At 40.5% G+C, this 16,221-nt stretch overlaps 1 protein-coding gene across 3 annotated transcripts in view; it reads left to right on the plus strand.

Annotated features, from left to right (window-relative positions):
* Window positions 1–6: 6 nt before the first annotated feature.
* The window catches only part of LRP12 (LDL receptor related protein 12), a 79,724-nt gene continuing 63,509 nt past the window's right edge, over window positions 7–16,221 (plus strand). For all 3 annotated transcript variants that reach the window (XM_006145566.2, XM_006145567.2, XM_006145568.2), the window contains exon 1: window positions 7–147. In XM_006145566.2, the coding sequence (XP_006145628.1) occupies window positions 69–147 (79 nt within the window). In that variant the 5' untranslated portion in view covers window positions 7–68. The remainder of the gene's footprint in view (window positions 148–16,221) is intronic.

The raw sequence follows: 16,221 nt of genomic DNA on the forward strand, positions 1-16,221 counted from the left end.
CGGCGGCGTCTGGCCCCAGCTCCTCCTCCTCCTCCATCTCCTCCTCGCTCTCTCCATCTGCCGTGGTTATGGCCCGTCGCTGGATCACAAAGGAGTCTCCGCGGTGGAGGTCTGCGTTGCTCTTGCTTTTCCTTGCTGGGGTGTACGGTGAGTGTCGGCGTCCCCGTGCCCCCCTGACCGAACAAAGCTGGGGAGACCCCGGGCCCCAAGGCCTCCAGGACGGGGGTTCCTGGGAGACCCGAGGAGAGATCCCGGCGGGACAAAGACCCGGCGAGGGCTGGATGCGGCGGAAGGAGTGTCCCAAGACGGAGATGCTTCCGTCCGCTCGCCCACCTCCAGCCCCTCGGCGTGTTGGAGAGGGCTGGGGGTCCCCGCCCGGGGGCCTGGGGAGCGAGGGGTAGCGGCTGACGGTCCGACCAGGGCTCGAGGGCCCCAGCAGCCTCCCAGCAGCCGGCTCCTCGAGGACTCGCAGTCCCCGCCTGGCACAATCTCCCACACAAAGATGAACGACTGTGAGGAGGGAGGGGAGGTTGCTGCCGGGACGGTCTTGCCACCCCCTACCCTGCCCGGGTCAGGAAGTTCTGTCCCTACTGAGATTCGCGCCGCACGGATCCCAGCTCTCTTCTAGTCCCTGAAAAAGCACCCCTCTGCCTCTTCCCACCCTCCACCGCGGGGGCCGATGCTCTGGATCCCGGGCGTGCAGGAACAGCACGCGGGAGAAGGCCAAGAAATAGTTTCCAGCCCCACCTCTGTCTCTCCCTCTTACGGCGGACGTGTCTGCCCTGACTCCTGCTTCAGTTATCATTTCACCCATCGTCGTCTGCAACTGTTGTCACTGTTGCTTTATTCCGTCTGTGGATTGGGTTAGAGATACTCCTTTTGGGTTAAGAGAGCCTAAAGACCAGGTGAGGAGTAAGCTCTGTGCTGTGTTGGGATCATAATAAAAGCTAACTGGAATTAATTGGAAAGAGCATTCATTGCTTGAGAGATGGGAGTTCCACTCTGGCTTCACCTTTTTTTTTTTTCTTTTAGTTCATGGGTTAAACGCATTGAGTAGGTATTTTGGAGGGCAGCTAACCTTTCCTTTTGGAGTGTTGCTTTGATGTCTTCACAAGAATGGTAATTAGAAGTTACCCTCCTTTGGTAAATTTTACTTCCAAAAATCTTCAGTCATTTGCCACAAACACGGGTTTGACTAGTTAGTTATAATGTGTTGGTGATGGGATTTAGTCAACATGTAATTCATCAGCAAGTATCTCTTTTCAAAGCATTTATCTGTGGAATTGAATGTAACAGTAACTTTTGAAACCTGAGCAATTACACCAAATGAATGTAATGAGTTTAAATTGGCATTTTTGGAAGCCAAGAAAGTATAATCTTGTCAGGGTAGTTGAGGGATGTAGTGCTCCCTTCCATGATTAATATATTTATTTGTTTGGGAGAGGAGAGTGGTTTGGTTCACATTTGAAGTGGTAATTGCCAATGTGGTGTGCCCTGTGTCACCAGAAAACCCAGTGCATGACTTTTGAGTTCGTTGCATCAAGTGTCTGTGTTCCCTATTGCCTGATGACTTGTGGGTTTGGGTCTGCACCGAGATCGATAAGCTATTATGTTGTTTCTTCTAGCCTGAGGTGGGTGTAGTTCTGCTCTAGGTTTGGTGTAATGGCCCAGAAGAGAGAAGAAAGTGAGAGGCATCTTTAATCTAGGGTGATTAGGAGTGTCTAGCTTTACTCTCTACTGTAATCAGAATTGAATTTCTGTGATGTCTGATCAGAATAGCAAAATAAATGGGCTCTCATTTCATTAAAACCTATGCCATTAGTGTTGGAACTAAAAGTTTTTTGCCTCTAGGCATAAGAGGCTATGAACCCCATAATTTATCTTGGTGCATTCTTTTGTGCTTGTACACAAAGTGACTTTCTGGTAGCTGCTTATCAAAGGTTTATCCTTTTGGAATTTGTGTCCAGTGGGGAATTGTTAGAAGGCAAAGATTGAAACTGCTCTTTCCGGCAGAGTGGACCAAATTGTAAAAGTAGCAGGTGATTATGCCAAAGGTGGATGTCTCAAGCCACAGCAAGTTTCAAAGTAGAAGAAAAAAGGAGCTAGTGTGCCAGGCAGAGCATTAAACTACAGCAGCAGAGATTAAAGGAAGCCTTCACCCTGCAACTGGGGAAATGCTCTTTCTATCTGCCTTTTTTGTCCTTTCTGACTCTCTAACCTTATGTGGGTTTATATTAGTGGGGAAAAAAAAAGATTATAACAATAATAGTATGGCAGAATTTGCTGTAGTACCTACCAGTAGTGGCATTTGGGTAACTTGACTATGCCGTAGTTGTGGTGTGTAATGGTAGTGTGATGCGTAATAGTAGAGCCTCTTAGAAGAGAGATGAACTATAAGTTTTGCAACTGTCCAGGTGTTGGTTTTTTTTTCTTTTTAAGTGGCTTCAAAAATAATTAGAAAGCTCTTTTAAATCAACTGAATATTCAGAATAATTCAACATGGGAAAGCAGGTAGGTTGATGTAGGTAATTTCAGTACTAACTCTTAACAGAATAACTCTTCTCTATTAGTCAGTGGCTCCAAGTTGTGCTTTTAATCTTGGAAACTTGTTTTTCATGGTTATACTCATTACATGACCATTTTAGTGGACTATTATGTATGACTTTTATACTTCCAAGTTTCTTTTCTGAATATCAAAATCTTGTTCAGAACTCCAAATTCTGACATAAAGTATGGTTAACGTTTTCAAAAAGTAGTTGCTCAAGGACTAGTAATTATCTTTCAGAAGCTGCTGTCTCTCTCTTTTTTTTTTTTTGGAGAGGTTTTTGCTATAGGGCACGTGCGCTCACCAGACAGACAGAAAGACAGAAAGCGAGAAATCACCCCCCAGGGGGGATGGCCACGTCGCATACCCTTCTCCTCCATTCTCCTTCCGGGATCTTGGGCATGCACGCACACGTGCCCGGCGTGAGTTTTTTAAGCCACCAGGTCCAGGACGCGAACCGCGATCAACTACTTTGGAGTCCAGCGACATACCAAGTTGTGCTTTTAATCTTGGAAACTTGTTTTTCATGGTTATACTCATTACATGACCATTTTAGTGGACTATTATGTATGACTTTTATACTTCCAAGTTTCTTTTCTGAATATCAAAATCTTGTTCAGAACTCCAAATTCTGACATAAAGTATGGTTAACGTTTTCAAAAAGTAGTTGCTCAAGGACTAGTAATTATCTTTCAGAAGCTGCTGTCTCTCTCTTTTTTTTTTTTTGGAGAGGTTTTTGCTATAGGGCACGTGCGCTCACCAGACAGACAGAAAGACAGAAAGCGAGAAATCACCCCCCAGGGGGGATGGCCACGTCGCATACCCTTCTCCTCCATTCTCCTTCCGGGATCTTGGGCATGCACGCACACGTGCCCGGCGTGAGTTTTTTAAGCCACCAGGTCCAGGACGCGAACCGCGATCAACTACTTTGGAGTCCAGCGACATAGCCATTACGCTAACTGCTGGTCCCAGAAGCTGCCGTCTCTTAACTGCATTGAACATGCCTAAGAGTTACAGGAAAGTAAAGGTTTACCTCTGCCTTTGGAAGTTTGAAGTGATAACATTTGTAACTGCAATTGTGAGCTTTATTGGACATTGTCCTAGGCCTCCTTCTTCAATTGATCTGGCTTTTATAAATATATGGAAATTTTCAAAACTTCTGTCTCCTACTTAATAGAAGCTATTAGTCTTTTTAACCTCCCAGATCACAGTTTGGTACTTGTAACAGTTCCTTTGCTTTATCATTTCCATTTCTGTTTGTCAGATCAGTATTTTCTTTTTTAAAAATTTTGCCAGAGGTCGTGAGAGAGAGAGAGAAAGAGAGTTAGAAAGCACCCCCTAGGAGGTGTAGTCATGCTGCAGTCCCTTCTCCTCCATTTCTCCCTCCTGTTTGGGTTTTGGGGGCATATGCACATGTGCCTGGCATGTTTTTCAAGATGCCAGTCTGAGGGAACCAGCAGTTAGCGTAATGGGTATGTCGCTGGACTCCCACATAGTTGACCGCAGTTCGTGTTCCTGACCCGGTGGCTTAAAACTCAAACTGGGCATGTGTGCGTGCGTGCCCAAGATCCCAAGAGGAGAATGGAGGAGAAGGGATTGTGGCGTGACCATCCCCCCTGGGGGGGTGATTTCTCTCTTTCTGTCTCTATGTCTCACTCTGTCTGTCTGGCGAGCGCACGTGCCCTATAGTGAAAATATCTCAAAAAAAAAAAAAAAAAGATGCCAGTCTGAGAATCAAACCATACTGTCAGCTGTGAGGGATCCAGCTGCCTTAACCACCATGCTACAGGCTGGCCCAGATCAGGTTTTCCAATTCTTATGCAAACTCTCTCTTAAAATATATTTTACTGAGACTAGTGGATGACGTAACGGCTATGTTGCTGGACTCTCACATAGTCAGCTGTGGTTCGATTCCCAGACCTGGTGGCTTAAAGAACTCATGCTGAGCACCCAAGATCCTGAGAGGAGAGTGGAGAAGGGATCGTGGTGTAGCCATCCCCAGGGAGGGGAATATGATTTCTCACTTTCTGTCTCTCTCTGTTTCTCTGGCAAGCCCACATGCCCTATAGCAATATTCTGTCCAAAAATAACATTTTCTTTACATTGCTTTCAGAATATTCATAGAAAACAAAACAAAGTTCATGAAATAATACCCCTGCTATCAGTGATGTGCTCAGATATTTCTGTTCTATTTATCCTTTCCTACTTATCCTTCCTTTCTTCACTTGCTGGTCAGGACTCATTAACCTTGGACCCACTAATAGATCATAGTGTTTGAATAACACTGCTCTACATGAAGCTTTAAAATGTAATTTAGAATGTTGTATTTGTACATCACTTTATAATGGCCTTGAAGAGTTGCAGATGGCTAGTGTTTGGTTACTTGCTGCCAGAGCCTTTGGTAGCAGTAAGAACTCTCCCTGTCATATACTGACTGACCTGTGATAAAATTCATTTTTAAAGTGGTTTTCAGCTTATTACAGTGGACAGTCTTTACTGTGCCAGTACTGTTCTAGATGTTGTCGTAGAATAAAACATTCTTTTTATTCTTGAATTTTATATCTAATGGATGAATCTTTTCCCATGAATTTTATGGAACATTCAGCAGCACTTTATAAATTTCCAGTTTAAGGGTAGACTAGAAGTTCCAATTTTAGAAGGGTTGTAGAAATAACTGGAACATGAGGGGAAAAAAAAAATCTAAGCCAGATACCAATTACTTTTATAAAAGTCAAGCTTGATTACATAAAATATGTTGAATAAAATTGAATTAATTGCTTAACATAGCCCTTCCTTGAGTTCAGGATGTAAATTATGTCCATATCCTAGGGAGAACATGACGGCAGGCAGCATGTTCCACAAAATTCTAGGTGGTTATCAGGCAGAAAGTAGCTATCTTCTAAGAAGAATATAGAGGAGATTAGAATGATGTATGGTAAATAATTGAGAAAGTTCCTAGAAAGTAAAATCTCCTTCGAAGAAAACAAAAGGGATGTTTTGCTGAGAAGTGAGCAACAATGGAGGAAAATGTGAAGTTTGTTTTGGTTAGAAATTTAAAGCTTATACGGAAATTAAGGAAACAGGGAGACCTTTTTATGTTGCTGGAGTGTTTTTATTGTTTGTATTTTACATTTTTTACTTTTTATGAGTGATATTATAATTGACAGAATGAAGGTTAAGTAAAAAGGGAGGCAAATGAATTAAATATAGGTGTGACTTATATAGATTTAAGCAAATAGAAAATGTTTTGATTTTAAAATTTAAAATGAGTATTAATCCTGTTCTTGCTGCAAGTCTTTATTAGGTAAATGAAAGTTGCTTACATTTAGTACTTGAAGTTGAGTTGATCTCTAATTTCTAAGGATGACTTTCCTTTTTTTTAGAATTATTTAATTTTATTTATTATTTTTAAAATTTCCTATAAAGCATGCACACTCACCAGAGACACATACAGAGAGAGAGAGAGAAAGTGAGAAAGCAAGCCTCCAGGTGAGAAAGAGAGAGAGAAAGCAAGCTGCCAGGTCCGGGACTGGAACCGTGGTCGGTCATGTGGGAGTCCAGTGCCACCATGCCACCTGCTGGCCCCCAATTTAGGCATGGCTTTTCCTTCTGCTTCTACTGTTCCTCTTACCCATCACCCTACTTTTGAGAGAGAGGTTGGTAATAGATGTATACTACTGATTTCTCATTTTCTAAGATTTAGGATTAGAGCCTGGAAATACAAGTAATCTATCTATCTCTTCAGGTATGTGTTGTTAGAGTCTTTTAAGTAGGTGCATATATATTGTTTTAGTAACAAATTAGCTTAGGGAATTCTTTCTAAGTTACAGAATGTAGGGACTGAAACTAACATTTATTAAGTTTGCAGCCTTTACATTACATTTACACTACTTGGACTTCAGTCATTGCCAGTTCATTTTCAGTAACTCACTTAGCAATTCTGTAAGATATTTTCTTTTTTACAGAAAATTGAAGCTCAGAGAAGTTGTGACTTTCCTACGATCAAACCACTAGGAGGTAGTAGTCAGGACTGTAACCTTATCCTGTCTCATTGATTCATTTAATAAGTGTTTGTTGAGCACTTAACTTATGTCTGGCGCTGTGTTAAGCACATAACCTGATGGTCATAGTTTTTTCCCTGTAGAAGCTTACAGACTAGTTAGAAAGTAGTAGTAAGTTCTCTATCAAAAACAACCAAGGGATAGAAAGTAACAGAGTAACAGAGAACATGAGTAACAGAGTAACAGTGAATAGGGGATGACTTCTTTGAGGAGGGGCCATTTATAAGACCTGAAGGATAGCCAACCATGTTATTGTTGGGTAAGAGAACCTTACACATGGGAACAACAAATGAAAGGCTAAGAGTCAGAAAAGAGCTAATGTGAAAGACTTGGTGTGTTGCTGGTGAATGAATCGAATCAGTGTAGCTGGAGCATAGTGTGTCATGAGGAATTATAAGGGACAAAGTGAAGGATTAGGATGAGGAAAGGAACTCAGGACTTTGGAAACCAGTTTGGGATTTGGTTTAAGTGACATAATGTGATTTATGTTTTGAAATAGTCAATCTTGCTGATGTGTGGAGCACTGTGAAGTACAGATGGGCTGATCAGTTAGATTTTAGCTATAATCCAAGTGAGAGTCATGGGAGCTTTGACCAAAATCGTAGTAGAAGTAGAGGGAAGAGCATAGATAGCCCTTTTTATAGGGAGGGAAGGTACTTCCTCTCTTGTCACAAGAGAAAAAAAGGAAAATAGTGGTGCAAGTGTACTTACGTCTGTCGATTCTGAGGTAGAAAGATGGAAGATTGCATCTGATAGTTCCTATTTTCTCAAAGTAAGATATGAAATCATCAATTGGAAGTAAAGAGGAATGAGAAGTTGAAGGTGATATCTATTCCCTCAATTCAGTAGACTAGTTAAGACACGTAGGAAATTAAGTTTCTGTTATTTAATCTAGAAAAGAGAAGGCTAAGAGTGCAAGAAGTGATGCTGTGGTGAATACGGTAGTTGTATAGCAGATGACAAGAAGAGATGAGGGCTAAGCCACAATGGCAAAATTTAGGAAGAGTTTTTATGAACTCAATTCTAAGGGCTGTCATTTTTGTAAATCAAATTAAGTATAGAGTGTAACATTCTACAGTGTTTGCATGGAAATTCATACAACAAGCAAAAGGTGGGGCAAAAGCTAGATTTCTGTTACCTTTTTGCACAAGTTAAATGCTTTTTTTTTTTTTTAAGAGGTTTTTGCCAGGGTGCGTGCACTCGCCAGACAGACAAAGAGATAGAAAGTGAGAAATCACCCCCCAGGGGGATGGCCATGCCGCAATCCCTTCTCCTCCTTTCTCCTCTCGGGATCTTGGGCACGCACGCACACGTGCCCGGCGTGAGTTTTAAGCCACTGGGTCTGGGACGCGAACCGCGGTCGACTACATGGGAGTCCAGCGACATAGCCATTACACTAACTGCTGGTCCCAAAGCTTTTTGTACTAAGTGGTAAAGATTGCTTTGTCTTTGGAAGAGTCAAGAATATATTGGGGGAACCAGCAGTTAGCGTAATGGCTATGTCGCTGGACTCCCACGTAGTCGACCGCGGTTCGCATCCCGGACCCAGTGGCTTAAAACTCACGCCGGGTGTGTGTGCGTGCGTGCCCAAGATCCCGAGAGGAGAATGGAGGAGAAGGGATTGCGGCGTGACCATCCCCCCTGGGGGGTGATTTCTCGCTTTCTGTCTCTATGTCTCTGTCTGGCGAGCGCACGCGCCCTACAGTGAAAATCTCTCCAAAAAAATAAAAAAAGAATATATTGGTAGAATTTCCAAGCAGATTTGGAAATGTTACCTTTTTATTTATTTATTTATTTTTGATCGTGTAGCTTATTTACAGAAGATATAACCCTAATAGGTCCCAAAACTTCAAAGTAAATGAAGCTTACAGGACAGTTTTCTAGTTTCCTCTTAAATATTTGATAACCGCTCTGATAATATTAGTTTCATGAAGTGAGATTGTTTTGCATTCATGTTCTTACCAGAGAATAAGACTAACTGGATACCTGCCTTCAATTCCCTACATTTCAATTTTAGATAAATCAGAAATGGTATTAATCTTTCACTATTAGGATTAAGGGAGCATAGTAGGATGGGTAGTAGTTGGAATTGACCTTTTCAGATGCAGTCATGCACTACATAATGATGTTTCAGTCAGCGAAAGACTGTGTGTGGCAATGGAGCAGTAGGCGATACCTGGCTGTGACGTAGGCTGCCCTCTTGGTTTGTGTAAGTACGCTCCATGATGTTCATGGATCGGAGAAGTCATCTAAAGGCGTGTTTCAAAGAATGTGTCCCAGTCATTAAGCAATGCCTGACTGCATGAAGCAGCAAGCCTTTTATTGTGACTTCCTTAATAAAGTATCTCTTACATTTAAAATATAGAAAATATAAGATAAATCTTTGTGTTTGATATATTTTGAAGTAGATTTGGTGTCTTGAAATTAATGTTGCTTATTTTAATGACACTAAAACCTTTTACTGATAGAGTACTGGACACCTTTACTTTAAAGATGCCATGATTAATCCTCGGAATAACTGAGGTAGGCATTATTATTCGAAGAATTGGAAACTTTGAGAGTGGTGTTTTTGCCTGAGGTTCACATCTCTGTGCTATTCTCTTCATGTAGAGGCCTTTTTGTCTACATTGTCTTAACAGCCCCCAACCAATCTTAGCTCTAGTTTTGCTCTGATTTAATCATATCACACAGAGCAGGAGCCCTAGTAACGTTGCTGAAGTACAACTCTGATTATGTAACTTCTCTTGCTTAAAGCCCAGTAGTATTTCCCTATTTTTAAAATACAAACAGGGCTCACTAGAGTCTTCGTAATCTGGCTAGTTTTTAATCTATCTGCCTCATCTTTGTCACTTCCCTTCTCCTCTGCTCTTCTTCCTCCCCTGCCTCATGTTCCTGCCACACTTAGGCCTTTTGGCCTTTGCTACTCTGTCCTCTGCCTGGCTTTGTTTTCCTTCTTTCCACTTTCTTAACTAGACTAACTCCTGCTTTCCTCTGGCTTCCCTGTAGATGCAGGAGCCTGAGAAATGGAGTCTCTCCTGGGTTCACTAAACTAGGTGCCTTTTTTATAAGCATCTCAGATGTGAGCCCCAATTATAAATAATATATATAATTTAAAATTTCTTAAGAGCCACATAAAAGAAAGAAAAAAATCAAATTAATGTTGGTAATGTATTTAACCATGTGGATCTGAAATATTATCTTTCCAACATGTACTCAATTAAAATAATTTTTAATGAAAAAAAATTTCATACTGTCTTTAAAATCCACTGTAAACTTTATATAGTCTATCTAACTTAGACTGACTGCATTTCAGATGTTCAATAGCCCCTTTGGAAAACACTCAGTGTCTTTTAAAGCTGAATGTAAACAAGTGTGTGATCCAGCAGTGCTCCTCTTATGTATGAATGCAGCACACATGCGTACATAACGTGCTCTAGAACACATGTACATTTGTTTAAGTCCCAGAGTAGACATAGCCCCTATATTCATCAGCAGTCGAATAGATGAACACATTATGCTGTGCTAGCATAAGGGAATACTGTACAACAGCAGTTCCCAAACTTTGTTTCTCAGGACTCTGCAGTTATTGACGAGTCCAAAGAATATTTTTTTAAGAGGGGAGAGTACAGTATATGCTTTTTTTTTTTTTTTTTTGAGAGGTTTTTGCTATAGGGCGCTTGCGCTCACCAAACAGAGAGAGACAGAGAGATAGAAAGCGAGAAATCACCCCCCGGGGGGATGGCCACGCCGCAATCCCTTCTCCTCCATTCTCCTCTCAGGATCTTGGGCACACACACGCACAGGTGCCTGGTGTGAATTTAAGCCACCGGGTCCGGGACTCAAACTGCGGTCAACTACATGGCAGTCCAGCGACATAGCCATTACACTAACTGCCGGTCCCCCAGTATATGCTTTTAAACAATGTTGAAATTAAAATTGAAAAATTGTTAGAAATTCATTTAAAATGACAAGAAACAAATTATATGTCACCATAAATAACCTGTTAAATTAAAATGTGTAAAATTGCAAGTAACTGTACTTAAAAACCAAGAAAAAAATTTATTGAGAAAACTGCACTGTTCATGCTTGCAAATTATCACAGGGTCAATATGAGCAAAAAATACTTAGTATGGCAATGGACCACAGTTTGAAACCCTGGCCCAGTCAACCTAAACATGCTAGATCCACACAAGTACCCAAGATTCAGGGGGCTTGGTGGACTGGAGGACTGGAGGAAGGGGATTGTGGTGTGACCAGACTCTGTGGAAAGTGCTCATCTCTCTCTCTCTCTCTCTTCTTTCCTTCTCTCCTTCTTCCCATCCTTTCTTCCCTTCCTCCTATGCACATACTCTATCATGAATAAAGAAAGAAAACTACTTAGGGTAATGCCAGACCATACTTGCTGAGTAAATGAATTCATTTATCTATAAACAGTAAGCTACATTCATGTGATTCCTAATGTTGAACCATTTTTGCATTCATGAATAGGCCAAACCAAGTTGGTAATGATATATGTTAATCTGCTGGAATACATTACTAATTTTTTTAGAGTTTGCATTTAGATTTATGAGATCAGTCTAGTCAGTTTTAGCTTTCTTCCCTCTACCTCTTTTCTTTTATTCTCTCTGCTATAATATAACCATTTCTCTCTTCTTGCCTGATTTTCTTATCTGTTAATCTGTTCTCTTAGATGCACTTGTAATCTTTCTTTTCCTCCTTGATGTCTGTGGTCAGAAGCAGTATAAAATATTTTTAGTATTCCAGTTGTGATTATATTGTCTCTTAAGATTAGAATTAAGTGTCTGTTTATGAACTGTGTAGATACTGTGATAGAAAAGCAAAAATGGATAGTTTTGTACTAGTAAAGTACTGACAGAAATCTATTCGTTCTTATTTATGGTTAAACTTTGTTTCACGGAACATAGTAATAGATGAGCCTCTAAAAAGTAAATCCCTTCTTATGAATGGGCCTGTGGTCTAATTAGGCCATATGATACCTTAGTGGAGATGGATTGGTCCCATGAGAAGCAGAATTCACATTCAAAGGCAGGAGTGTAAGGGGTAAATTGGAGATGTTAAATGAAGATTGAGCTCAGTTCAGGGGGTAGAATTCCTTTATTTTGTCAGTTGGGTACATTGTTGGGGATAACACTTTAAGACCAAACTAGTTAGTTCAAAAGTAGCAACCATAGAGTTAACCAGGATGTTTCTCCAGTAGAGCCTTAAACATAGGCATATTCACCAAGGTACAGAGGCAGGAGATTAAGGGAAACCTGTTACTGTCGGTGCTAATGGAGTGGGATCACGACATGGGGTATAGGTGCTAAAGACAGTGAAGGAGGCTAGATACACTGTTTGAAAATAAAAGTCCTTTCAATCACCTTCAAGTACAATATACCTGTTAGGTATTCAGTGATGAAGAACATACTTTCATTCAGTATAAAACATCCAATTTGTCTCTAGTATTGCTGTAGAAGTTTCTTTGAGCACCAGGTAAAGTAATTGGTTGACTTTAGGGCCCATGTAAAAAATACAAATGAATATAGATAACATTGTACAAATTAAATTTTTATAGAATTCAACTCTGTTGCTTTTTTCCAGCTTATTACAGTTTTGTACAACAAACTTCAACTTTTAAAGTGTACAATTCAGTTACTTTTAATATATTCAGAGATAGTGTGGTGGTTAAGGCGACTGGATCTCACCTGGCGCACTGAGTCCCTGACCCAGCAGCTTAAAAATCATTCCAGGCGTATATGTGTACATGCTCAAAATCCCAAGAGGAAAATAGAGGAGGAGTGATTGCTGCATGGCAATCCCCCCCGCGAGGGGGTGCTTTGTCACTCTTTCTCTTTCTGTCTTCCTGTCTCTCTCCAGCAAGCACATGCACCCTATAGCAAAAACCATTTTAAAAAGAAAAAATTATACACCCAGACACATATATTCAGAGACTATGCAGCCGTCACCACTATCTAATTCCAGAATAAATGAACTGGCCAAAAACCCTATACCTGTTAACAGTCACTACCTGTTCTCCCTTCTCTCTAGCCCTTGATAACACAAAGCACCTTTCTGTCAGAATGGATTTTCCTGTTCTGGACATTTCACGTAAATGAGGTTTTACAGTACGTGGCCTTTGTGTTCGGCTGCTTTCACCTAGCATAGTGGCTCATCCATATTTAAGTTTGTATTTCTTTTTCATGAGCAAGGGAGACAGAGATAGATGTAAAGACAGTCTCTTCCAGCAGGGTCCTTGCACTGTGATCGCTCCAGCTTCAGCCAGCCCTGGATCATGGGTACATGCACACCTCATGTATTCAGGGAGGCCTCTGGATGCAGCCTTGCAGAGCACTGTTACTCCTGTTCCTCAGTGTTTACCATTTTGAGGAACTCCAAATTGTTTTCCTAATGGCAGTATCGAAATAGCAATGTTTTTCTATAATATATGTGGACGTGTATGTACATTTGTATGAATCTCTGTATACACATCTGCATGTATATATATGCATGTCTGTATGTATACACATGTGAATGTATGCACTCGCATATTTTAAATCCGTTTTAATCTTCTAAGGTCCCTTGTAAAATTTTTGTAATTGAATGTTAGGTAGCCTTGCTTTATTTTATTTTTTTTATTTCTTAGACTTTTTATTTCTTTTCTTTTTATTCTACAGTTCAAAGCTTCTTCAGTTTCATCTAAATTAAATTTTGCAATGGTGTGTCTATTTACAAATAAATTTCTTTTTAATAATGACAGTTGCTTTTTTTTTTTCTTTTTAGAGAGGTTTTTGCTATAGAGACAGGGAGACAGAAAACGAGAAATCAACCCTCAGAGGGGATGGCCATTCTGCAGTCCATTCTCCTCCATTCTCCTCTTGGGATCTTGGGCACACACGCACATGTGCCCTGTGTGAGTTTAAGCCACCGGGTCCAGGACTCGAACCATGGTCAACTACATGGGAATCCAGCAACATAGCCATTACACCAACTGCTTGTCCTGACAGTTGCTTTTTTAGTTAGCCATAAAACTGATTTGTGTCTGTCTTACCTTCTCCAAAATCTGCCTAACATCTCCCTGCTGTCCCCTATTCCTACCGTCACTCCTGAGAATATGGTAAGAATTGTAGGACCTTTTCTCAAAAATAATCACCATATACACATTCATAAAAATGTTTGTATGCAATATCATGTAATTCCAGAACTTCTGGATTCATGGGTACATGCGGTGATTACAGTGCAGGGATCACTGCCTTTCTTGAAGAAAATAAAAGCTCATTAGTGAACTCTGGATCATTGCTACTCAGAGTGCTCTTATGGAACCAGCTGCATTAGTAACACTTGGGAACTTGTTAGAAATGCAGAATCTCAGGCCATGACCCAGATAGTGAATTGGAATCTTCATTCTTATTTTTAATTGCCAGGGAGTATATGCACTCACCAGAAAGAGAGGGGGGGGGGACTTTTAGCGGGGTACGATCACCTTGCAATCCCTTCTCCTCTATTTCTTCATCCTGTTGGGATTTTGTGCACATACATACATATGCTCAGCATGTTTTTTAAGCCAGCCCTAGAATCTTCATTTTAACAGGATCCCTAGGTGATTTATTTCATATTCAAGTTTGAGAAACATTGCTGTAAGAGGTTAGAAATCCCTGTGGTATATGGCATCTGTATTGATTGTTAACCTGCTGTTTTACCTTTTTTTACCTTTTTTTTTTTTAAGATATAGTGAGTATCTTCTAGAACATCTTTAAAGAACTCATATTTTTATCACCAAAGTATTAAAGTAGGAATGTTCTGAAACAGTTCCATACAGTATAGGATTTGATTAGCAAGCTGTGCTCCATGAATTAACAAGAGAAAGGAGGGACCTATGTATAAATTCATCTTGTAACAATACCAATCAGTTATCAATACACAGCAGTGACAGTAGTGCCCCCGTATTTGCAGTTTGCCTTTCACCTGAAGTCAACTGCAGTCCAAAAATAGATGAGTACAGAGAAAGACTGGTTGCTTAACTTTTACTATGTGTATTGTTATAATTATTCTATTTTATTATTAGTTCTTACTGTGCCTATTTTATAAATTGAGCTTTATCATGTATATATTAGAGAACAATGTGTGTGTGTGTGCGTGTGTGTGTATAAGATCTGGTACTATCTGACAGTTCAGGAATGCACTGGAGATCCTGGAAGGTATCCCTTTGCAGATAAGGGAAACAGTTGTGCTATTAGGCGGTTTTCTGATCACTGTGTGTTTGTGTGTGTATATGTGTTTGCATATGTATGTGTATGCATATCTGGCTTAGTCCATTCAGGACTAAAAACATACCATAAACTACATGGCTTATAAACAACAGAAATTTATTTCTCACAGTTCTGCAAGCTGGGAGGTCCAAGATCAAAGTAATGACAGATTCATTGTCTGGTGAGGGCAGGCCCACATTCTGGTTCTTAGTAATTTCTATCTGTGTTTTATCTGGGGAAAGGGCTAGCTTCCTCTCTGGGTTCTCTTTTATAAGGGCAGTCTATTATCTCATTAGGTTCAAAGGCCTTACTTCCTAGTACCATCACCTTGGGGGCTAGAATTTCAGCATATGAATCTCAGGAATACACAGACAGACTAAATACATATATGAATATATGTATGTGTATACCAGACAAACTCATTTACTTACCTTAACATAGCCTATCAGCCTCTATACTATAATGTTAGATCATTGGGAAAGTCAGGATGCACTTTTCTATGCAAAAATTATTATTATTATTATTATTTTTGGAGAGGTGTTTGCTATAGGGCGCGTGCGCTCACCAGACAGACAGAGAGAGACATAGAGACAGAAAGCGAGAAATCACCCCCCAGAGGGGATGATCATGCCGCAGTCCCTTCTCCTCCATTCTCCTCTCGGGATCTTGGGCACGCACACACACGCACCCGGCATGAGTTTTAAGCCACCCGGTCCGGGACGTGAACCGCGGTCGACTATGTGGGAGTCCAGCGACATAGCCATTACGCTAACTGCTGGTTCCCTGCAAAAATTATTATTAATATTCTTATTGCCATTTTTCAATATTATTATTTCCATTTTACTAATGAAGAAACTGAGGCACCAAGAAATTAAGTATCTTTGCCAGGGTCACATAATTAGTAAATGGAAGAGCTAGGGTTTGATCCTATGTATTAATCATCTAGAAAGTCACGATGTATTTTTATATGGTTTTCTATGCAAAAGTACATCATGACTTTCCCAACAACCCAATAAAATGGTTCTAGAATCTGTGCTCTTAATTATCACACTATGCTACTACTTTATAGTTTTGCTTAGAGAGCTTTCTAAAGTTAACACAGCTCATAAGTCAGTTAATTCCTGGTACACTTATTCCTTTTTTAAAAAAAAATTTATTTTATTTAACTTAATTTAATTGACCATAGAGGGACAGAGTGAGAGTGAGAGAGAGAGAGGAAAGTAAGAAAGCAAGCTGCCAAGTCCAGGACTCGAACTGCAGTTGGCCATGTGTGAGTCCAGCGTCCTTAACCACCACGCCACCTGCTGGCCCTCATTTACTCTCTTTAATTAATTACTAGGATGTACCCGTTCGTTATGCTGATAGATGA

The sequence above is a fragment of the Tupaia chinensis genome, unplaced genomic scaffold, assembly GCF_000334495.1.
Source record: "Tupaia chinensis unplaced genomic scaffold, TupChi_1.0 Scaffold000154_1, whole genome shotgun sequence".
NCBI lineage: Eukaryota > Metazoa > Chordata > Mammalia > Scandentia > Tupaiidae > Tupaia > Tupaia belangeri.